General features: G+C 40.0%; 1 protein-coding gene across 7 annotated transcripts in view; it reads left to right on the top strand.

Moving 5' to 3' along the window:
• The window catches only part of LOC120516628 (regulator of G-protein signaling 7), a 536,263-nt gene extending 512,813 nt beyond the window's left edge, over positions 1-23,450 (top strand). For 4 of the 7 annotated variants that reach the window (XM_039738437.1, XM_039738433.1, XM_039738438.1 and 1 more), the window contains exons 15-19: positions 2,680-2,866; positions 3,779-3,868; positions 12,598-12,651; positions 13,363-13,399; positions 22,685-23,450. In XM_039738437.1, the coding sequence (XP_039594371.1) occupies positions 2,680-2,866; positions 3,779-3,868; positions 12,598-12,651; positions 13,363-13,383 (352 nt within the window). In that variant the 3' untranslated portion in view covers positions 13,384-13,399; positions 22,685-23,450. Of the gene's footprint in view, positions 1-2,679; positions 2,867-3,778; positions 3,869-12,597; positions 12,652-13,362; positions 13,400-13,784; positions 13,865-22,684 lie in introns of all 7 variants that reach the window. The other 3 variants (XM_039738434.1, XM_039738440.1, XM_039738439.1) reach the window with 3 other exon arrangements.
• The last annotated feature ends 206 nt before the right edge of the window (positions 23,451-23,656 follow it).

The raw sequence follows: 23,656 nt of genomic DNA, 5'->3' as shown, positions 1-23,656 counted from the left end.
GCAGGAGATCTGATTTGATTAACAGGTTGAGAAAATTAGTTTTAATTTCTGACCTGGTCACAATCTATTTGGATTTTGCACATTCTGTTTTGCATTACATGTGCACAAGTGCATCCTTTGATGAAACAGTGCCCTATCCAGGGCTATTTCCTTCCTTGTACCCAGCGGTGCCAAAATAGGCTCTGGCCAAATTCTCTGAGAATGATTTGAGAATGTCATATTTTTAAAATATATATTTTACTGCTTAGTTTAGTCTAGGTTTGCAAATTAAATTCATAAAGCAACTTGACTTGAGCACTGACAGTCATAGTATCTGCTATGAATGCATTCAGTGTGACGGGATCTTCATGAAATGGGTTTCCCTGGCCAACCATCTGTACACAAGTCTAAGATTATTATGGAGAATGCCATATGTCAACTTAAATCATGCAAATCTTGCCACCATTTCACTCTAGAACAATGGAAATGGAGTGATGAATCATCCTTCACAATCTGGCAGTCTGATGTGCAAATCTGTGTTTGGTGGATGCCTGGAGAACTCTACCTCCAGGACTGCAAAGTGTCTACTGTAAAGTTTAGTGGAAAAGGTATAATGATCTGGAGTGTTCTTCAGGGCTTGGGTTAGCCCCCTTGGTTCCAGTGAAGGGCACTGTCAACATATACTGCTCGAATAAATTAGAGGAGCACTTTTTTATCAGAGTATAGCATCAAGTCAATGAACCTTCTGGGCTATTGATCTTGTCAGTTAAGTAGCAGAGGGGGTTGTTAATCAGTTTCAGCTGCTTTGGTGTTAATGAAATTAACAAGAGGTGCACTAGAGGGGCAACAATGAGATGACCCCCAAAACAGGAATGGTTTAACAGGTGGAGGCCACTGACATTTTCCCTCCTCATCTTTTCCATCCTCATCTGTTTGTTCACTAGTTTTGCATTTGTCTATGGTCAGTGTCACTACTGATAGCATGAGGCGATACCTGAACCCTACAGAGGTGGTACAGGTAGTCCAACTTCTCTAGGATGGCACATCAATACGTGTCATTGCCAGAAGGTTTGTTGTGTCTCCCAGCACAGTCGCAAGGCCATGAAGGAGATTCCAGGAGACAGGCAGTTACTCTAGGAGAGCTGGACAGGGCAGTAGAAGGGCCTTAACCCATCAGCAGAACTGGTGTCTGCTCCTTTGGGCAAGGAGGAACAGGATGAGCACTACCAGAGCCTACAAAATGACCTCCAGCTGGACACTGGTGTGAATGTCTCTGACCAAACAATCAGAAACAGACTTCATGAGGGCATCTTGAGGGCCCAACATCCTCTATTGGGACCTGTGCTCACTGCCACGCACCATGGAGCTCGATTGGCATTTGCCATAGAATACCATAATTGGCAGGTCCACCACTGGCACTGTGCTTTTCACAGATGAGAGCAGGTTCACCCTGAGCACATGTGACAGATGTGAAAAGGTCTGGAGAGGCTGCGAAGAACGTTATGCTGCCAATAACATCGTTCAGCATGACCAGTTTGGGAATGGATCAGTGATGGTCTGGGGAGGCATATCCATGGAGGGACTCACAGACCTCTACAGGGTAGACAAAGGCACCTTGACTGCCATTAGGTATGTAGTTAGAGTATGAAAGCAGTTCCTAGAGGATGAAAGAATTTATACCATTGACTGGCCCCCACGCTTGCCTGACCTATATCTAGTAGAACAACTCTGAGACATCATGTGTTGGTCCATCCGACCCCACCAAGTTGCACCTCAGACTATCCAGGAATTCAGTGATGCCCTAGGAGATCCCCCAAGACACCATCCATCATCTCATTAGGAGCATGACCCACTGACATTGTCAGGCATGCATACAAGCACATGGGGCCATACAAACTACTGAGTATGATTTGGAGTTGCTGCAGTGAAATTTCATTAAAATGGAATTTGATTATCAGGGTATCATTGAATTCTGCCCTCTGTAGGTTTCAAGCGATGTGGCATCTTTTCAGTCCTAACACATCACCCAGTCCATATCATTATAGGTTTTTAAGACAGTGAATAGTAAGACCAGAAATGAAGTATGGAGCTGAGACATGAATAATAGTTAAGAGAACACAGAAGAAGAAGAAGTTGGATGTTGCAGAAATTAGAATGTTAAGACAAATGTGTGGAGTTACAAAGAAGGACAGAATCAGATAATTAGAGGTACAGCAAAAGTGGGAGAGATACCTAAGAAAGTACAGGAAAGTAGGTTGAAGTGGTATGGACATTTGATGAGGAGAGACAGTGAATATGCAGGCAACAGAGTGATGGGAATGGAAGTAGAGCGGAAGAAAAAGCGAGGGAGGCCAAAGTGGTGGTGGATGGATAAAGTAACAGGAGATCTGAAGAAAAAGGTTCTGACTGGGAAGGAGGTGCAGGACTGAGGACTGAGCTGTTTGAAGAATAGAAGTGGGAAAAGGTGAAGAGGAAGAAGAACATTGGCATGGTATGCGTGACTGACAATCCTTTCATGACTGGTTCCTACCTTGCACCTGATGCTGCTAGAATAACCAGATTCAGATAATAAAAGAATAAATGTTGTTAAAGACTGTAATTAAAAAATAAATAGTAGTAATATTAATGAAATATTTTCAATAACTGTACAATACCAATAGAATTATCTAAAAAAAAAAACCTCTTTATTAATTTAACCAGGTTTTGGTTAGCAGTTCAAGAATTGAAAAAAAGGCCCATTCGTGAAGTGCCAAGTCGAGTCCAGGAGATATGGTTGGAATTTCTTGCACCGGGCGCTCCAAGTGCCATTAATGTTGATTCAAAAAGCTATGACAAAACTACACAAAATGTCAAAGATCCTGGACGGTACACATTTGAAGACGCTCAGGCAAGTATTGTATTTTGTAGTAAATGTCTAAATATGTTCCTCTTATAGTGCACATTTGTAACTGGTAACACTGTGTTGTATTATCAAGATACGTGAATATTTGTTGCATGGTATGGAATATGGACTCAAAAGTACTAAATGAGCCTGATAAAGGAGAGTAAACATCAGATAAACTGCACAGCGCCATGTCAGCCATACTCGCGCACAGAGCACATATGGAAGTTCAAAGCCATCTCTGCCATAAAACTATCGTTACAGTCACTTCAGCTATAGTAAATAGGAACAAATGTGACAAGCATAGTGCTGTGGTGCCCTACGGACATGAGACCACATTATTTGTATGTGTTATTTAGGAACTGTTTAGTTGCTAGCATTTAAATAAAAATAGTAAAACATAATTTACACATAGAAACTGTGAACATCTGGCTTACCTTTTATTTTATCATGGTTGCAATTTTAAACAATTTCAAGCAAATTTATCAGTAAATAACATGATTTCAAAAAAAAAGCATAAGTAGACTGTCAGGAGGCAACAATAATTAACAAAGGTGACTCTGAACAGAGGAGGTGCTGGCTGCCAGGCTTTGTTCTCCTGTTTTAAATCACTGACTACTTGGTCAAGTTTCTACCAAAGTATTGTTCTGTTTTTAGAATAGTCATATTTTACCATAAATTAAAAAAAATAAATAAATAAACAGAAACGTAAAGTTTCACAGACTTCTACCATCACTCACCACAGCTGTCTGAAGTGATGCTCTGCCTTATCAGTTCAGGTTATGGCTAAATATCAAAACAGTTCAGAGCATCAAAGTCGCCTGCTCTGATCTGTACATTTTCCTTTTAGAATGGAATGAAAAGTGAATGTCTCTTTTCAAACTGTTGCAATACTCAGCTTATTTCTGTTATTTCTAGGAGCATATTTACAAACTGATGAAAAGTGATTCCTATCCACGTTTCATACGATCCAGTGCCTATCAGGAGCTGCTACAGGCCAAGAAAAAGGTATATGTTGTCAGTCTCCTGTACTGCAATTATTTTAGATACTAGTTGCACCTATCATGGACATGTGGAAAAGACTGGTATGTATACTCGTGAGACACCCAAAATCGCACCATTTCTGTCCTATTTCTCTACTTATGGAGCTACATGGAGTCAATCCAGAATATTTCTTTGCATCCAAATATCTTAACATTAGATACATTTACACATAATTTGTTAAATGATGCCACACCAATTACATAAATATATATTTTATTGAAAGTTAGAGAAATTGGGGGTCTTTACATTTCAAATCAGATGTCTCTACTATTCACAGATAGTAATGGTTTAAAATATTCAGGATTATTGCAACAACCAGCCAGGAAAAGACACATGGAAGGCAGTTTTGCTGGTGAGCCCAAATGTTTTTATTGTAGAGGTTTCTTGCCGAAGTGGATCTCCGATTTCCATTCTTTGGGTTATGGAAAACAACATCAAAATAATAATCTCTGCAGACACCTACAACTTATTTGCTTTACATTCGCCTTACTTCTTTTTCTGAGCTATTCCTACATTAGATGTTACACCTCATATTTGGGTCCAGTACCACACACATACAGTAGACTACCCTATTTATTAAGGTGCTTTTCCTAGAATCCTTTGGACAGCTCAGAGGCACATCATATATATATATATATATATATATATATATATATATATATATATATATATACACTAGCCATCCCCCTCGGCTAAGCCCACATAGTAGTGAAACAGGACAAACTTTAAAAATCAAAAACAAATTTAAAAAAAAATGTAATTCTGGCCAAGCGGAAGGTAGGTACGCTAAAATGTCAAACGTTGGCACTGAATCTGATTGTGTTCAGTTCTGACAGGTGAGCGTCCCCCATGTGGAGAGAAAAGCACATGGCCGTGATATCTCAGCTACCCTCTAAAACATGTCACTCTGATGTCTCTTTCAAAAATGTGAAACATTACTCCTTAACAATCTGTGGAAGAGAATGTCTGTTGAACAAACAGGTATCGCTAGCTAAGTGAGGACGAGGTACACTGCAACACGTGACGAGAGGTAGACCGACTCGAACGGAGGCTGGCGTGTGAGTAAGGAGGGCCCCACCCCCTTCCCTCCGGCCCACAGACTCTCTCTCGTTTTCGCGCAAATACATCAGAGATACGAGAAGACTAGAGAAGTTGCAAAACCATCTGGAATATTCAAGCAACTTATAGAAAAAAAAACATTAAGTAGTTCTTTTGTAAAAAGTGGACAGACAGATGTTGGATTTTATATATAGATATAGATATAGATTAGTGAAATATATAATGAGAGGTATATGGTTTCAAAGTAATATAGAGTAAGTCTATGTTCATTTGTATGACTGGAAGGAAAGCACACTTTTTGCAATACCATAAATCAGGAAACAGGACAAGACTAATAAATAAAAAAATGAACAATTAAAAAATATGTAAAATATATTTAAAAAAAGCCTCAAAAATAAAATTAATTTTAGCTAAAAAAGCACTAAATTCGATAAAAATAAAATCCATATGAAGATTTTCTGACACAGAAATTTTGGACAAAAAAAGAAGCTGACAGCTAAAAGGGAGGACGGTTCCAAAAACAGGGATTGTCAAATAACTGCCATTCTCTGTGCTAGCACACCTGCTGCCTTCTCAAGCGCACTTGGAGCTTGTTAGTGATCTCGTGCCAGCAGTGATCAAAGCACCGTCATTTTATGGTTTTGAAAACATCGGCAAATACATTTTCAAAATGAGAAAATTAATAACAGGGATTCATCTAAAACACAAGAATATAGGCATGGCGTGCAACACGTGCCTAACAAGGGATCTTGGGGGGATTACCAGGTGTGATGGCTGTACCAAGTGTTCTTTTTTGTTTCCAAAATAATTGCTAAAGAAATGGACAGTGATTAAAAAATGTAACTATTTAGTGTCACATAGAAGTAGAAGTCTTTTGGAGACCTACTTAAAAAAAGTAATAAAATACAGGGCTTATAGTCGTGCATAGTAAAAGGTAGTGAAAAACCTTGACAACCTTTAAGAAGAATCGGGATGAGATATCAGGACAGCTTCTCTAGTAGCTAAACAGACGGGTTTCATGGACTGAATGGCCCCTCTTACTTGTCAAATTTCTTCAAAGCTACCATAAAACTTGAGGAATAAATACACTTAGCAAGAGACACAAGAAATCTCCAAGCTTCAATGCTGAGTATGGTAAAGCCCACAAAAAAAGAGGCTCAGATACAGATAATTTAATTCACTTATATTTTCAATATTTATAAATATAACTTTAAATATTTAAGTCAAGTTTTATGTTGATTTCCGAGAGTGCAGAGAGAACAGTGAAATTCTTATTTGCATGTCTGACCAGTATGCAATATGGCACCATGACAAACAAGTTCATATGTCCAGTATAAATCCAGTTACTAACAGATTTTTAACACTTTATTAACTATATTATTATAAATAATAAATAATCATTAAATAGTAGCTTTTGCTGTAATTTTTAATTGCTTCATTTACTGTTTAAAAAGCCTATTATAATACATGTGACCAGTGGGCAGAAAAGCACAAACCGTTTCTAATGTTGGGGCCCCAGCCATGTTTCCCCGTTTAATAAACAGGGTAAAAAAAAAATTGTACATGGTGGCACAAACAACAAAATTTGGTCTAATAGCCCAACAAATAAAGATTTTCCCTGGAAGGCACAGGTAAGTCGTTGGTGCTTACTTCTGGTTAGGTTCTCAGTCCAAAGTCAGACACCATCCTCTGGGAACTGTTGGGTTTTACAGCATCCCAACCGGAAAGGACGGGGCCAGCTCTGGGCACTGCGACTGGGTTAGGCACCCACACTGTGCGGCTTTTTGTAGCTGTAGGTGCAAAAGGAGAGACAGTTAGCATGAGCACCCCCTGTCATCACAGTGTGGTACTGCTTACCTCAGCAAACCCAGGAAGGTGATCCATAGGTGCACATGCGTGACACACAATATGTGTCGTAACATGCAGAATCCTGACAGCTGCTTACGTTATAATGAACACCTAAACCAGTGTTTCCCAAACTCAGTCCTGGGGTCCCCCTGTGGCTGCAGGTTTTTGTTCCAACCACAATCCTAATTAGTGACAACACCTGATAACACTGAGCTCTTTTAATTAGCTGGTATTTTTTTTCTCTTTTATTTGACATTCAGAAAAGCACAGCAGCATGATTTTTACATTATAAGACATTTATACATATTTTTGCTTTTGCTATAGATTTAAATGCTTAACTTTCTTTTGTTGATTTCATTATATTTTGCCCTTTCTCTGTGGAGTTTTTCTCCCTTTGTTGTATCTTATTAATGACAATTAAAAATGACCAGAGCAGACACCCAGGCAAACAACACTGAATAATCAAAGGCTTTAGAGTCAGACCCACTAATTAGTAAATAATTAATTAATTAAACAATTATAATACCTTGGAAAGTAGGATGAAAATACTGTTAAAAAGAAAAAATACATTATTCCTATATAACTGCTTGGTACATTTTATTTATTTTTTTTAACAAACTTAGTTTTCTAATTTCTATATTGTTCCCTAAACACAGAACTTCAAAAATGTCAAAAGTGAAAATATCAGTTCACTTAATTAGCCCAGGAGTTCAATTAAAAACAGAAGCTGGTTGGAACAAAAACCTGCAGCCACAGGGGTTCCCCAGGACCGAGTTTGGGAAACACTGACCTAAACCAAAATGTTACCAGATAAGACTGCAACTCCTAAATGCCGTAAAGTTTTATTAATTATTGTAAAACAAAGAGGAAAGGGCTGGGGCTTCAGGGAAATCCCCACTTCATAGCCAAATGTTAGGCTAGAAATTCCCAAAAACAATGAAAAAGCAGGTCAAATCTCTGGTCACTCTAAAGTGTTTTCGAGCTTGTTTCATTCCAAAATGAAAAATGGCCTCCAGTTTTGGTGTTCTGCCACAGAGGAATAACAATCAGGATGAAATATACCAGAACCAAAGGAAATCAACAAAGATAGAGAAACCACTAAAAACCAGCAAGAGTCTGGAGCCAAAAGATCAGATTGAAACCTCAAAACCAAAGCAGAGGACGTTTACCAAACTGGTGCATGTGAAGCCTTACAGGAAAGGCTACAGAGGTTTAATGGAAGGCCTGGGAAAGAAATCTAAGATGAGTAAAGAATCAAAGCCAGAAAGCAGTTGTATGTTTTAATTAGGCTAAATCATTACTCAAGTAATTGTAGTGAAGAAAATCTAAGCAAAAACCAAGAACTAGAAAGTCCAAATAGCTGAATTAATGCGCACATGAAGGCTGTTTTTTACTTTCTCATATATATAGTATAGTACGTATAGGAATCATGAAAAAGTTTGACCTTGAGATTTTGATGAATCTTGATGTTTCAGACCTTTCTGAATCTGAAAATATCATTCTTGAAATAATGTGTGTCTGTGTGTAAACACGATAACTTGAAAGCAGCTTTGACGGAGGTCAATGAGATTTTGTACACCTGCCTTATATCAAAAATAAGGAGTCCAATCAACGTTTGGGCCACTTCTGGTGACCGGAAGTGGTACTTTACCTGAACACATTTTCAGGGTTTTTTCAAGTAAACTACGGCTATAAATAAAAATTTATGATACAAATTTTGTGTGGATATTAGAAATGACAAAAAATAAATAGATGTGAAATTTGAGGAAAATCGTGAAGTATTCATTACTGAATACTTTTGTGAATTTTCAAGTAAACTATGGTTACAATTACAGACAGATGATTCAAATTTTGTGTGGATATTTATAATGTAAAAAAGAAACAGATATGAAATTTGAGAAAAAATTCTCAACCGGAAGTGGTATTTTATTTAAAATAAAATAAATGTCTACACAATATTAAAAACTGCATTCAATATAACGCATATTCTTTCAATAACTACCATTAATTTTATTTTAATTTATACATCATCAGTTTAACAATAACATGTGAACATTGAACATGCCATGTAAATATAAAGATGTTATGGGAACAATAAGCTGCTAAGTCCCCATCGTGTTCATGGTAATACATTTAATTTTGTGATTTGTTTTTTTTTATTTTCGCCATGATTATCATAATTAAATGTAGCTAAATGCAGTTTTACCTGTAGCATTTTATTGCAACAAATATTATATAATACTAACACTTCTTCAGTTTTTAGGTGACTATAACTCTTTTTACTTTGCACGTAATCTAGGTGATGCATAAGTAATCATGAAAAAATTCCACCACCGTTTTTGAAAATATAACTTTAATATAAAGTTGATTATAAATACAGATAAATGATTGTGTATCGATATTATTATTTCGTTATGATGAGAAATATCACACAACTGGAAGAGGATCTGATGACCTTTTCCTCTGTTTCAGTATATGTAAAAGTCAATGGGAGCACACTACCGATTTTTTTATTTGAGTGCGTGCAAACTTGGACAATGACATCTATGATGCATTGACTTCTACAAATTGTGTTATGTTAATCACAGTATTTGAATAAAAGGAGATTAATAATTAACAGCAATCAAAATCAAAACACAAGACAAAAATCAGAATTAAAAACATCGAAAATTAACTTATTCAGTCTTAGAGGTAAATAGTAAGAATTTGTTCTTTGAACCCGTGAACTCGGATAGGGATATGACCTCACTGTGAACTTTTATACCATTGTGTCATGATTGATGATGCTCAACCTCAAAGAACACACCTCTGAAACTGGTGCTCAAAAAACATTACAAAACATTTCAAAAAAATTTAATTAAACCCTAAAGCGAAAAACATATGTCATCACCAAAATCCCAGAGGTAGAAATATTCTAAATTGAATGCAAATGTGTATCAAAAGGGCCAGAAAAACTTTAAAAATATTAACTAAGACAGAAAACCCAGTACAAAATGGCAGCATGATAATGTCATATTAATAACAAAAAGTCTGAATACATAATAGTGCAGGGTGTTCCATCCATCCATTCATTTTCTAACCCGCTGAATCCGAATACAGGGTCACGGGGGTCTGCTGGAGCCAATCCCAGCCAACACAGGGCACAAGGCAGGAACAAACCCCAGGCAGGGTGCCAGCCCACTGCAGGGCATACACACACACCAAGTACACACCAAGCACACACTAGGGCCAGTTTAGAATCGCCAATCCACCTAACCTGCATGTCTTTGGACTGTGGGAGGAAACCGGAGCGCCCGGAGGAAACCCACGCAGACACGGGGAGAACATGCAAACTCCACGCAGGGAGGACCTGCAGGGTGTTCAGAAAAATGTATTTGTTTGCTACATGAGGCATAAGAATATAACAAACAAAAATAGTTGTGTTAAATAGTTGTGATGGTGCGAGGAACCTCATCAGAACTGGCCGATGTTAAGAGTGGTGTTCCACAGGGGTCAGTGCTAGGGCCGCTGCTATTTTTAATATATATATAAATGATTTAGATAGGAATATAAGTAGCAAGCTGGTTAAGTTTGCAGATGATACCAAGATAGGTGGATTAGCAGATAATTTGGAATCCGTTATATCATTACAGAAGGACTTGGATAGCATACAGGCTTGGGCAGATTTGTGGCAGATGAAATTTAATGTCAGTAAATGTAAAGTATTACACGTAGGAAGTAAAAATATTAGGTTTGAATACACAATGGGCGGTCGAAAAATCAAGAGTACACCTTATGAGAAGGATTTAGGAGTCATAGTGGACTCCAAGCTATCAACTTCCAAACAGTGTTCAGAAGCCATTAAGAAGGCTAACAGAATGTTAGGTTATATAGCACGATCTGTGGAGTACAAGTCCAAGGAGGTTATGCTCAACCTTTATAATGCACTGGTGAGGCCTCATCTTGAGTACTGTGTGCAGTTTTGGTCTCCAGGCTACAAAAAGGACATAGCAGCACTAGAAAAGGTCCAGAGAAGAGCGACTAGGCTGATTCCAGGTCTACAGGGGTTGAATTATGAGGAAAGATTAAAGAGCTGAGCCTTTACAGTTTAAGCAAAAGAAGATTAAGAGGTGACATGATTGAAGTGTTTAAAATTATGAAGGGAATTAGTACAGTGGATCGAGACTTGTATTTTAAAATGAGCTCATCAAGAACACGGGGACACAGTTGGAAACTTGTTAATGGTAAATTTCACACAAACATTAGGAAGTTTTTCTTTACACAAAGAACGATAGACACTTGGAATAAGTTACCAAGTAGTGTGGTAGACAGTAAGACGTTAGGGACTTTCAAAACTCGACTTGATGTTTTCTTGGAGGAAGCAAGTGGATAGGACTGGCGAGCTTTGTTGGGCTGAATGGCCTGTTCTCGTCTAGATTGTTCTAATTCTAATTCTAATATTTGACATATTATAATGTGTTCTTCCATTAAAATTCTAAATATTCTTGATTTGAATAGAAATGTGTCATTGTTCTCAGTGTGATAGTGGTCCACAGAGGGCTTGATCCCTAGTAAAAGATTTAAAATAATATCATATTCAGAATCGCTGGCCATGAAATTGTCTAAAATGATACCCCCAAAGATCTTTGTTTGAAATTTGTCAATTTAATCTTCTGAGAGTGGCTCTTAGAGGGCTAAGAATCAGATATCAAAACATATATTATATTTGTGATGATCAACCTTGAAATAGATTAAACGACACCCCACAAACCGATCCCCATTTTCTCAAAGTTTTGTGAAAACAAGTAACTTTGAAATCTTGTACTCCATTAGAAGGTGAACCTTGGGATCGGTTGATGTGGCACACACACACAACTTCAACTCCTTCTGATCATTTTTGCTGAAGACTCCCATTGGTATACTTTTTATCATAAAGGTGTAATTTCATGTGCAAAGTTTAGCCCTAAAAAGAAATGAAAGTTAGTTTTTGTGTGTCTAGATGATCAAAAGTAGGGGGAAATGCCAAAAAGCTTGACATCTTGCATAACTAGACACCAAGACGAGTTGAACAGAATGTCCTATGTGGGACTTTCTCTCACAGTTGAGTCAGATGGCGCTGGACAAAACAAACTAAAGTGATTTCACAAAAAAATATTGACCAAGTCAAACTTTACAAATAAACAACCTTTAAAGCTTAATTGGTGGATATTTTTAAAGGGGTGCGGCCAGGAGGCGGAGCTAGAGGTATGGTTAGGGTTCTAACCTTCAAATTGGGGGACAGAAAAGGAAAACATGTAAGTGGCTGTGAGTCTTTAAAATTAGCTCCAATTAAAGACACACTAGGTCTGTGCATGTGTCAGTGCATAGCTTCTAAACATAATATGGAGTATCCCACTAAGATCTGAAAACAGTTTGCTGAAATCCATCCTACAGACTTGGGTGATTCATTTGTTTAAATAAGAGTGTTAACAACAACTGGCTAAATACATTTTCATTTCTGGATTTCTGTGCACTATGTGTAAATGTAGCTAATTGCTCCACTTTCCATTACATGCTTCCGATTCTCCCTGGAATTGTTTTACCATATTCTTTTGGAAAGCTGACAAGCTTTAATTTAATGCCGTTGCTCATTTAATTTCAATAATGTATCCAGATACATTGATGCAGAGCACTCATGTCAAGTATCAGTTGCTATATTTTGCATAGCTTTGCCTGCGGCCCATTTTCATCACTCTTTCTTTCAGCAAATTTGCTTTTTTTTCTTGCTTTCCCTCCTTCCTATTTGTTTTATTTTATTTTTATTTAAGTTGGAAAACACTCAGGATCGCAGAACCTCATTTGAAAAATTCACTCGCAATGTGGTAAGTTGACATGCCTGGCATGGCTTGCTGCCAATCCCATCAAAAGACCATCCAATGATAAAGTTGGTGCAACCTTTGCACACAAAGCAGAAACTTTATCATCCAGAAACATGCCGAATAAATGGTGGAGCTGTTTTCTCACAGGTTTCATTTCCAAATGTCTAACTTCACACCCTTCTTGTTCCCAATCCAATGACTTTCTTTGTCCTGATGTCTTTTTTAACAGACTGTTTGCATTCATTTGAAACTTGCCTGGTATTTCTTATAATGCACTCTAAAGCATGACTTTTTCAAACTTTTTATACAAAGTGGCTGTCTATTTTGGACTTGGCTTATAGACGTTAAATTAAAACAAATAGCTGGCAGGGAGCAGCAAATTGTGTTCACATTAATTGCCTTCTTAATATTATTATTTATTTATTTATTTTTTATTTCTGTTACTCTTTGTTTCTATGTCTGTTTGTGTCTCTTTTTTGATCCAAATATGCCTGAGAAAGTGTTGTCACAAACAAATGAAATGAAAAGTGCACTTGCTTTACTGAGGGGAAAAAAATGATAGAGAAGTAAATTAATCAGCTCTGGGATCTGTGGAATAAGATTGTGCATGTAAAGAGTTCCAGTTTTGCATGGAGATTATTAGGGGGACAACTGAAGAAAGAAAGTCAAATGCCAATAAGTGCATCCTCAACTTTGCTTTCTCCTTGTTCACAGAAAAGTAAGAACTTATTTTGAAGGATTTTGCTTCCAGGTAATAAAGTACTAAAGAACTAGTAGTTTTATTCTCCATGTCCATTGTGTCTGCCATTAACTATTTTACGTTCTGTCTTTAAGTAAATATTATATATTCTGTGTGTCTTTGTGTGGCTATATTCACATGCACACACACACACACAAACTTGCACACAGTGTATATAATCCCAATTTATGCAGTATGTATATATTTATGTATGTGTGTGTTTGTGTTTGTGTGTGTATGTCTGTGTGTGTGAGCATATAAATTTAAACCTGTATATGTGCACACATGCACACATGCGCAAACACACTTATATGCATACAGTATATCTGGTATTAAGCATGATGATTCTTTATTGCGATTGTTCAAACTAAAAGCATTCAACACATTTATTTTATAGGGCAGAAACATCCCTATATTTCCATGCCATAAAAACTGTACGCCAACAGTGAGGGCGAACTCTAACCTGTTGTGAAAGAGGTAGATAGATATTGAATGGTGTTTGGCGTTTGTCTGCCTTGTCTGCTCAGTGGTGCAGTATTGTGGCTTTTGCTGTGGAAATCAATTAATAATTTGTTTTAATTCCAGTATAATCACCTAGTCTACAGCATAATACATCATGTACTATATATATATATATATATATATATATATATATATATATATATATATATATATATATATGTGTGTGTGTGTGTGTGTGTGTGTGTTTACCATATTGTACAAAATGGGCCCGGTCCCCAAAGCAGCTTCTAGTGCCTGTCCTAACAGAAAGCCGCTGGGTCTTATATAATTGGGCTGTGTGCCCTCTGGTGTCTTTAGAGAGCATTACATGTTTTTTGTCCAGGTTGCCCTGCTCTCCCTTTCTTTATTTCTGGCATGTTGCCCTTTCAAGGCACCCAACATACATTTCAGACACACTGCCTGCTGGTGACAAATTGTATAACGCTGCTGTCAGGGCACAATTCCCTCCATGTTCAAGGGTACCACTTGGCCCCCATTCATGTCTTCTCTAATTGTCTCCAGCCTACAGTTTCACTTGCATGACCATTACAAAGTGTGTGTAAGTTGTGCCCTGTGATAAACTAACACTCCATTAAGAGTTAATTTTTGGTTTGCACCCGGTGATGCCAAGCTAAGCTCCCCACACCCTAGTAACAGAAGAAATTTGATTGTGGTTTTTATATTCTGGTGATGCCTGGAGTGAAAAATATAGTAGAGTCATATCAATTTAGTTTAAAACTACCAATCATGATGATAATGCAAGTACAAATGCCTCTGTCTGTCCATCCACCCATTTACTGAACTTAAATAAAGCTACATTTCCCCCATTAGGTCAAATAAAGTACTGTTGATCTATCTAGTCTGTCTGGTGTTTACTTTTTTCACGTTTTGCTATGCTGTAGCCTAGTGCTAACATTGTTTAACACTAGAATTCCTGAAGCCTACGAAAAAACACGTAATCCCGGCCCTCATTAGATCCCTTCGCACCATTCCATCAGTGTCTTTTGTTTTGTAAATGCGTCGATCAGCACAAGCAGAAAGCAGCCTGCTGTCCCTACCCTCTTGACAGAGCTCAACTTGGGCAAAAATTTCTCCCAGCTCAAGCCAAAGCTCCTTATCTGCGTGTGAGGTTTAGGTGCCTGGAGTTGTATAGGGTAAATAATACAGTATATCATTTGGAATACATACATTTCCATGTCTACAAAGATCTGAGTAAGTTTAGGTTGAAAGGAAATGCCAGGCAAGAAATGATGAACACATACCTAAAACAGAAACTTTTTCTGTGTTATACTAATAATGACGTGAAGTGCATAATGTGTGATGACTTTAGTCCAAATATAAAATAAATGTGTGCTTTTATTCAAGAATATAATAAAAGAAAAGAAAAAAAAATTGAGAAATTTTGTCAGTAAGTTAAAAACTCAAGCTCAAATGTCAATCGACAGGAAGGTTATACATGTTCTTGAATGGTGTTAAGAACTGCTGCCTTATAACCCCAAGGTCCTGGGTTTGAGACCAGGTGCTCTGCATTTTGAGTAGTGAGCTGCTATTTTTATTATTATTATTATTATTATTATTATTATTACTATAATATAATTAAAACATACATTTGATTTGAGTCTGTAACACCCGGTGTAAATTTTGGCTACATGTAAAAATCGGTACTTGTTTTTTTATTATTCAGTTTTATTCTATCAGTGACATTCACGTGGTACTACGAACTTGCCTCTCCCTCTTTGAGTTGATGGCATTTATCTCCATTCTTTTCACAAGAACTGAGCTGTGGCTGATGCCTGCTCAGAACTATGTGTTGTACTGGCAATCAAAGATACCATGTCTCATGACCGCTATCAAACTGGACAAAAGCAGGACCATAGCAACAGACAGCTTCTTCACAGTGCTTTTGCTGGCTAATAGACTGCTGCAGCGCAACACAACTCTACTTGGCACCATAAAGTAAAATGGGACTTCCACCTGCAGCTAAAGTCACTTCAGTACGCGAGCATTTCACCATGCTGCTGTTTACATCTGGCAGCGTCATAATGACGGTGTATGATCAAATCTTTACAAAACAAAAGACGCTGATGGAGAGGTGTGAAGGGATTTAAGGTGGGCCGAGATTACGAGTTTTTTTCGTATGCTTCAGGAATTCTAGTGTTAAATGAATTTTTCCTCACATTAAGCAACACTCAATACCAAAGCAAAAACAAGATTTTAGAAATTTGTGTATGTTTCTAAAAACTGAAATATCCCATTAATGCAAGCATTCAGACCTTTGCTATGACACTTGAAGTTTGTCTGAGGTGCAGCCCATTCTATCAGTCATCATTGAGAGGTTTCTACGCCTTGTTTGGAGTCCACCTGTGGTCAATTCAATTAACTGAACTTGATTAGGAAAGGCACAGGCCTGTCTTTAGAAGGTCCCACATGTATCAGAGCAAAAACCAAAAACCAAGCCATGAGGTCTAAGGAATTGCCTGCAGAGCTTACATGATTGTGTCAAGGCACAGATCTGGGGAAGTCTACAAAAATGTCTGCAGCTTTGAAGGATGCAAAGAGCACAGTGGTTTTTATAATTTATAAATGAAAAAAGTTTGGGACAACCAAAATAAGCAATCGAGGGAGAAGGGCCATAGTAATAGAGGTCCAATGGTCATTTTGATTGAGTACCAGAGAACCTGTATGGAAATGGGAGAGGTTTCGAGAAGAATAATCATAACTGCAACACTGCACTGATCTGGGATTTATGACAGACTGGCCAGAGAGACTGTCCCACCCCCATCTCTTCAGTAGAAGACACATGGAAGCTCACTTGTAGTTTTCAAAAAGGCACATCAAAGAGTTTAAAGGCAATGTCCAGAGATATCCTTAATGAAAACCTGTTCCAGAGCACTCTGGACCTATGACTGGGCCTAAGGTTCACCTACCAATAGAACAACAATCTTAAGCACAAAGCAAAGATGACACAGGAGTGACTTAGGGACAAGTCTGTAAATATCCTTGAGTTGCACGACCAGAGATTGGACTTGAACCCAATCTAACATCTCTGGAATGACCTGAAAATAGCTGTCCAGTTTGAAAAGATCTCAGGAGACGAATGGCAAAAAAATCCCCAAATCCAGGTGTCCAAAGCTTGTCATCACATACACAAGAAGACACAAGGCTGGAATCGCTGACAGAGGTCCTTCAACGAGGTGCTGAGTAAAGGGTCTGAATACCCATGTCATGTGATATTTCCATTTTTTAATTTTAATTAATTTTGACAAAATTCTAAAATCCTGTTTTCAGTTTTCACTGATTTTGGCACAAGGCTGCAACATAGCAAAATGTTAATAAAGTAAAGTGGTCTGAATAGTTTCTTAATCTATCTATCTATCTATCTATCTATCTATCTATCTATCTATTATATAGTGCCTCTCATATCTATCTATCTATCCACTTAATCCAAATTTAGAGTTGCGGGAAGCTTGAGTCCATTTCGGAATTTCAAGAACTACAAAAAAGGAGGAATAAACCCTGAATGGCCTACTGGTTGATTGTTAGCACACTTACTCACACACCCAAATTTTCTCATGTACTTGCAATTTAACCTTATTCACATTCCTTGGAAGTTTGGGAGGAAAAACCTTAATACCACAAGAAAGACTAAGTGTGCTGCACATTTTCATTCTAGCCCTTTTCTTAATCAGTGGCCACTGTTTGCTGCTAATGAACTTTTAGTTTAATTTTAATTGACATGCTATTTAAGGCTCAGACCTCTTCTTCTTATTATTTCTTTTTTTCTTTAGTTAGCAGCCAAACTGAAAATAAAAAAGGTGAAGGTCTTAGTGATGTTGATCTGTTCAGTTCCACAAAACATTTTGTTCTTAGAAAAAATAAAAACAGTTTTAGAGATGTCTGCTCTGGCAAAATGACAGCACCAACAAGCCATGAAATAAAATAACAGTTTTAATTAACAACAAGAATCGGTTTCTAACTAAGAAACCGTGGGCAGTGAAATTAATTGAGGTTTGAGGCCTCAGCTTAGGTGATCATATGTTAGCTCACGTCACATCTCATTTCTATTTGGGTGTCATTTAAGGAAAAAAGCAATTCAGAGGACTGAATGTTAAAAAACAAGACAATTAAAATGAAGAAGAAAAGAAGTTAATTAGCAGTAAAAACTTGTTACTAATGAAGAAATGGGATAGAATGCAAACCTGCAGCCACCATAACGCTCCAGGAGCGGAGCTGAAGACTGCGCTGATCTAAATAAATAAAAGTTCTTTCCGAAACCTTCACATTGGAACCTAACAGAGGTGCCCAACTCCAATCTTGGAGGGCCACAGTGGCTGCAGGTTTTCATTCTCACCATTTTCTTAATTAGTGACCAGTTTTTGCTGCCAATTAACTTCATGTAACTGATTTGCTACTTAAGACTAAGACCCTTTAAATCAGGGGTGCAACATATACAGAGCCTGCAGGTTTATGCTTCATGAGGAGTCATGTATTAATGTTGAAGCTCTTATTGCTCAAGTGACATTTTAGATGTCTTGCTTGTTAAGATTTTGAACCCCCTAATTGCTTATTTTACTCTTGCGTAGCTGTATTCCCTGTCTTTAATGGCTTCTAATTGGCAGTAAGACAAAGGAATGACAAAGGAACTACGCCTTATAAATAAAATATTTCAAAGGAAAGTGAAGAGAACGCGAAGGACTTGAAATGACTCTTCTGTTTTAGGCTTCAAACTATTTGGATGATATCATTAGAAAGGAGAAACAAGAATCTACGATTTACGAATGACCTGACAGTGCAGAGTTAAAACTACACTAACACAATAACTCATATCTGTTATTAACAAGGATTGTTTTCTAATTAAACAACTGGATTGGAACAAAAACCTGCAGCCACTGTGGCGCTCCAGGACTGACGTTCATCCATCCATCCATCCATTCTCTTCCGCTTATCCGAGGTCGGGTCGCGGGGGCAGCAAGCAGAGAGGCCCAGACTTCCCTCTCCCGGCCACTTCTTCCAGCTCTTCGGGAGAATCCCAAAGGCGTTCCCAGGCCAGCCGGGAGACATAGTCCCTCCAGCGTGTCCTGGGTCTTCCCCGGGGCCTCCTCCCGGTTGGGCGTGCCCGGAACACCTCACCAGGGAGGCGTCCAGGAGGCATCCTGATCAGATGCCCGAGCCACCTCATCTGACTCCTCTCGATGCGGAGGAGCAGCGGCTCTACTCTGAGCCCCTCCCGGATGACTGAGCTTCTCACCCTATCTTTAAGGGAAAGCCCAGACACCCTGCGAAGGAAACTCATTTCAGCCGCTTGTATTAGCGATCTCGTTCTTTCGGTCACTACCCATAGCTCATGACCATAGGTGAGGGTAGGAGCGTAGATCGACTGGTAAATTGAGAGCTTTGCCTTACGGCTCAGCTCCTTTTTCACCACGACAGACCGATGCAGAGCCCGCATCACTGCGGATGCCGCACCGATCCGCCTGTCGATCTCACGCTCCATTCTTCCCTCACTCGTGAACAAGACCCCGAGATACTTGAACTCCTCCACTTGGGGCAGGATCTCTCCCCCAACCCTGAGAGGGCACTCCACCCTTTTCGGCTGAGGACCATGCTCGGATTTGGAGGTGCTGATTCTCATCCCAGCCGCTTCACACTCAGCTGCGAACCGATCCAGAGAGCTGAAGATCACGGCCTGATGAAGCAAACAGGACAACATCATCTGCAAAAGCAGTGACCCAATCCTGAGTCCACCAAACGGACCCCTTCAACACCCTGGCTGCGCCTAGAAATTCTGTCCATAAAAGTTATGAACAGAATCGGTGACAAAGGGCAGCCCTGGCGGAGTCCAACTCTCACTGGAAGCGGGCTCGACTTACTGCGGCAATGCGGACCAAGCTCTGACACGGTTGTACAGGACCGAACAGCTCTTATCAGGGGTCCGGTACCCCATACTCCCGAGCACCCCACAGGATTCCCGAGGGACACGGTCGAATGCCTTTTCCAAGTCCACAAAACACATGTAGACCGGTTGGGCAAACTCCCATGCACCCTCAGGACTCTGCTAAGGGTGAAGAGCTGGTCCACTGTTCCGCGACCAGGACTAAAACCACACTGTTCCTCCTGAATCCGAGGTTCACTATCCGGCGGACCCTCCTCTCCAGAACCCCGAATAGACTTTTCCAGGGAGGCTGAGGTGTGATCCCTCTATAGTTGGAACACACCCTCCGGTCCCCTTTTAAAGAGGGGACCACCACCCCGGTCTGCCAATCCAGAGGCACTGTCCCGATGTCCATGCGATGTTGCAGAGGCGTGTCAACCAAGACAGTCCTACAACATCCAGAGCCTTAAGGAACTCGGTATCTCATCCACCCCGGGGCCCTGCCACCAAGGAGTTTTTTGACCACCTCGGTGACTTCAGTCCCAGAGATGGGAGAGCCCACCTCAGAGTCCCCAGGCTCTGCTTCCTCATGGAAGGCATGTTAGTGGGATTGAGGAGGTCTTGAAGTACTCCCCCACCGACCCACAGCGTCCTGAGTGAGGTCAGCAGCGCACCATCCCCACCATATACGGTGTTGACACTGCACTGCTTCCCCTCCTGAGGCCGGACGGTGGACCAGAATCTCCTCGAAGCCGTCCAAAGTCGTTCTCCATGGCCTCTCAAACTCCTCCCATGCCCGAGTTTTGCCTCAGCAACAACCGCCGTTCGCTTGGCCTGCGGTACCTATCAGCTGCCTCCAGAGACCCACAGGACAAAAAGTCCTATAGGACTCCTTCTTCAGCTTGACGGCATCCCTCACCGCGGTGTCCACCAACGGGTTGGGGATTGCCACGCGACAGGCACCGACCACCTTACGGCCACAGCTCCGGTCAGCCGCCTCAACAATAGAGGCACGGAACATGGCCCATTCGGACTCCATGTCCCCACCTCCCTCGGGGCGTGGTTGAAGTTCTGCCGAGGTGGGAGTTGAAGCTACTTCTGACAGGGGACTCTGCCAGCCGTTCCCAGCAGACCCTCACAACACGTTTGGGCCTACCAGGTCTGACCGGCATCTTCCCCCACCATCGAAGCCAACTCACCACCAGGTGGTGATCAGTTGACAGCTCCGCCCCTCTCTTCACCCGAGTGTCCAAGACATATGGCCGCAAGTCCGACGACACGACCACAAAGTCGATCATCGACCTGAGGCCTAGGGTGTCCTGGTGCCAAGTGCACATATGAACACCCTTATGCTTGAACATGGTGTTCGTTATGGACAATCCGTGGCGAGCACAGAAGTCCAATAACAAAACACCGCTCGGGTTCAGATCGGGGGGGCCATTCCTCCCAATCACGCCCTTCCAGGTCTCACTGTCATTGCCCACGTGAGCATTGAAGTCTCCCAGCAAAACAGGGAATCCCAGAAGGTATGCCCTCTAGCAACCCTCCAGAGACTCCAAAAGGGTGGATACTCCAAACTGCTGTTCGTCACATACGCACAAACAACAGTCAGGACGCTTCCCCACCCGAGGCGGAGGGAGGCCACCCTCTCGTCCACGGGGTAAACCCCAATGCACAGGCTCCAAGTCGGGGGCAATAAGTATGCCCACACCTGCTCGGCGCCTCTCACCGGGGGCAACTCCAGAGTGGTAGAGAGTCCAGCCCCTCTCAAGGAGATTGGTTCCAGAGTCCAAGCTGTGCGTCGAGGTGAGTCCGACTATATCTAGCGGAACCTCTGACCTCGTGCACTAGCTCAGGCTCCTTCCCTTTCAGAGAGGTGACATTCCACGTCCCAAGAGCCAGTTTCTGTAGCCGAGGATCAGACCGCCAAGGTCCCCCCGCCACCACCCAACTCACACTGCACCCAACCTCCTTGGCCCCTCCCATAGGTGGTGAGCCCATGGGAGGAGGACCCACGTTACCTCTTGGGCTGTGCCCGCCGAGCCCATGGGTGCAGGCCCGGCCACCAGGCGCTCGCCATCGAGCCCCACCTCCAGGCCTGGCTCCAGAGGGGGGCCCCGGTGTCCGGGCAAGGGAAAACATCGTCCACAGTTTTTATTCTTCATTGGAGGTGTTGAACCGCTCTTTGTCTCATCCCTCGCCTAGGACTTAAATTGATTTAAAGGGTCTCATTCTTAAATAGCAAATCAAGTAAATTAGCAGCAAGAAGTGGTCACTAACTAAGTAAAGGGTTAGAATGAAAACCTCCAGGACTAGAGTTGAAGACCCCAGATCTAAATAAATAAAGTTTTTTTGTGGATCCTTCAAGTAGATTGTCCTTCTGAGATCTGAAAATGGTTCCCCTGTGGTATTGCCCTGCAGTGCCACCCTGGCACCTTTATGTTTAAGAGTGAAGACAACAAACTGAGTAAAGCCCTGTCCTAATATAATTTTAAATAAACATTTGACATTTGCAAGAAAGGACAGCTAGAAAAGGCTCAAAAGGTGCATTCCAATAATTCAGCGTAACTATCAGTATAATCTCACATCTTTTTGGCACTGCACTGTCATATAAGAGCAGTATACTAGAGCTGGCCACCTGTAGATAACCCCTTTAAATGTGCAGATATAAAATACACATTCACCATTCTGAATAATTCAATGAATAAATTAGAGAGTATATAGAAGAAAAAATGTTCTCTGGGTGTATGTTTGTTTTTTTTTTTCTTTTTCTATATTTATAAAGATCACTTAAGAATGAAATCCAGTCCCACCTGCATCAGTTTGATCTTAAATTCATTATAACATTTGTTTTGCAGTCAAGTAAGGCATTCATTACTCTCATTTTGAACACTTATACTTGTGTTTTCTGTTTTCCTTTACAGGGAAAATCACTTACTTCAAAGAGGCTAACAAGTCTTGTGCAATCATATTAAAAATACAATCATCCCTTAGCTTGGAAGAGGATCGTGTCATTCATACGTAACTGTAGTCTGCTACTTGGCCGGTGAAATCAGAGGACTGCAGACGAGCTGTTGCATGTGTAAAAAAAAAACTGACTTTTTCATTTGTTAATTATTTTTATTTTCTGTGTGTGATGAGGCATTATGGATGTTACAGAGACTATAAACCCTCTGATGCCTTTTTAAAGAATAATACATCTGCTCACTCCTTCCTTTCATATCAGCTGGATCTGTGAAATAGTCTGAAATTAAAAAAAAATCACTGATAATCAGACACAAAACAGAAGCATTACAAAGTATGCATATAATGTTGAATATACATATGCCATTTTGCATTTATTGCACTATACAAAATTAGCACAGACGGTTATCATCACAATTGTAAAGTCACCTTCTAAAAAAATCAACCAATGCTGTGTCTCTGTCTGATGTAGTCTGTAATTCTTTGTTACTGTTTCTTGCATTTATTTTTATAACATATTTTAAAAACACCTTTTACTTGAAATGTATTAAGGTTGGCCCTTTATCTGTTAATCTGCTAAAGACCATTTTATATATTGTATTCAAAACTGAATTACAGTATGCTGCCATATTTGTCCAGTGAGAAGTTCTGAGAAATGAAGAGCTGGGGTAGGAAGAAGTATAATATATAAAAAAAAAAGAAAATTAAAGTAGGACCTTGACTATTTTTCTTGTTTCTTTTTTAATTAATTTTAAAAATATTATTGACTAATTTAATAGTTGGTGCTAGCCCTAACATTTATCATAATGCCAAAAAGAGCAGCGCAGTGGTGCAATGGCAAGCATGGCTGCCTCATGGATCCAGTGTCCTGAGTTTAAAATCACTTTCTGCATGGAGTCTGCACATTTTTCCTGATGTCTACGTGGGATTTT

The sequence above is a fragment of the Polypterus senegalus genome, chromosome 16, assembly GCF_016835505.1.
Source record: "Polypterus senegalus isolate Bchr_013 chromosome 16, ASM1683550v1, whole genome shotgun sequence".
Classification (NCBI taxonomy): domain Eukaryota; kingdom Metazoa; phylum Chordata; class Cladistia; order Polypteriformes; family Polypteridae; genus Polypterus; species Polypterus senegalus.
Note: the sequence above shows the minus strand (reverse complement) of the source record. Positions and strands in the feature narration are given on the sequence as shown.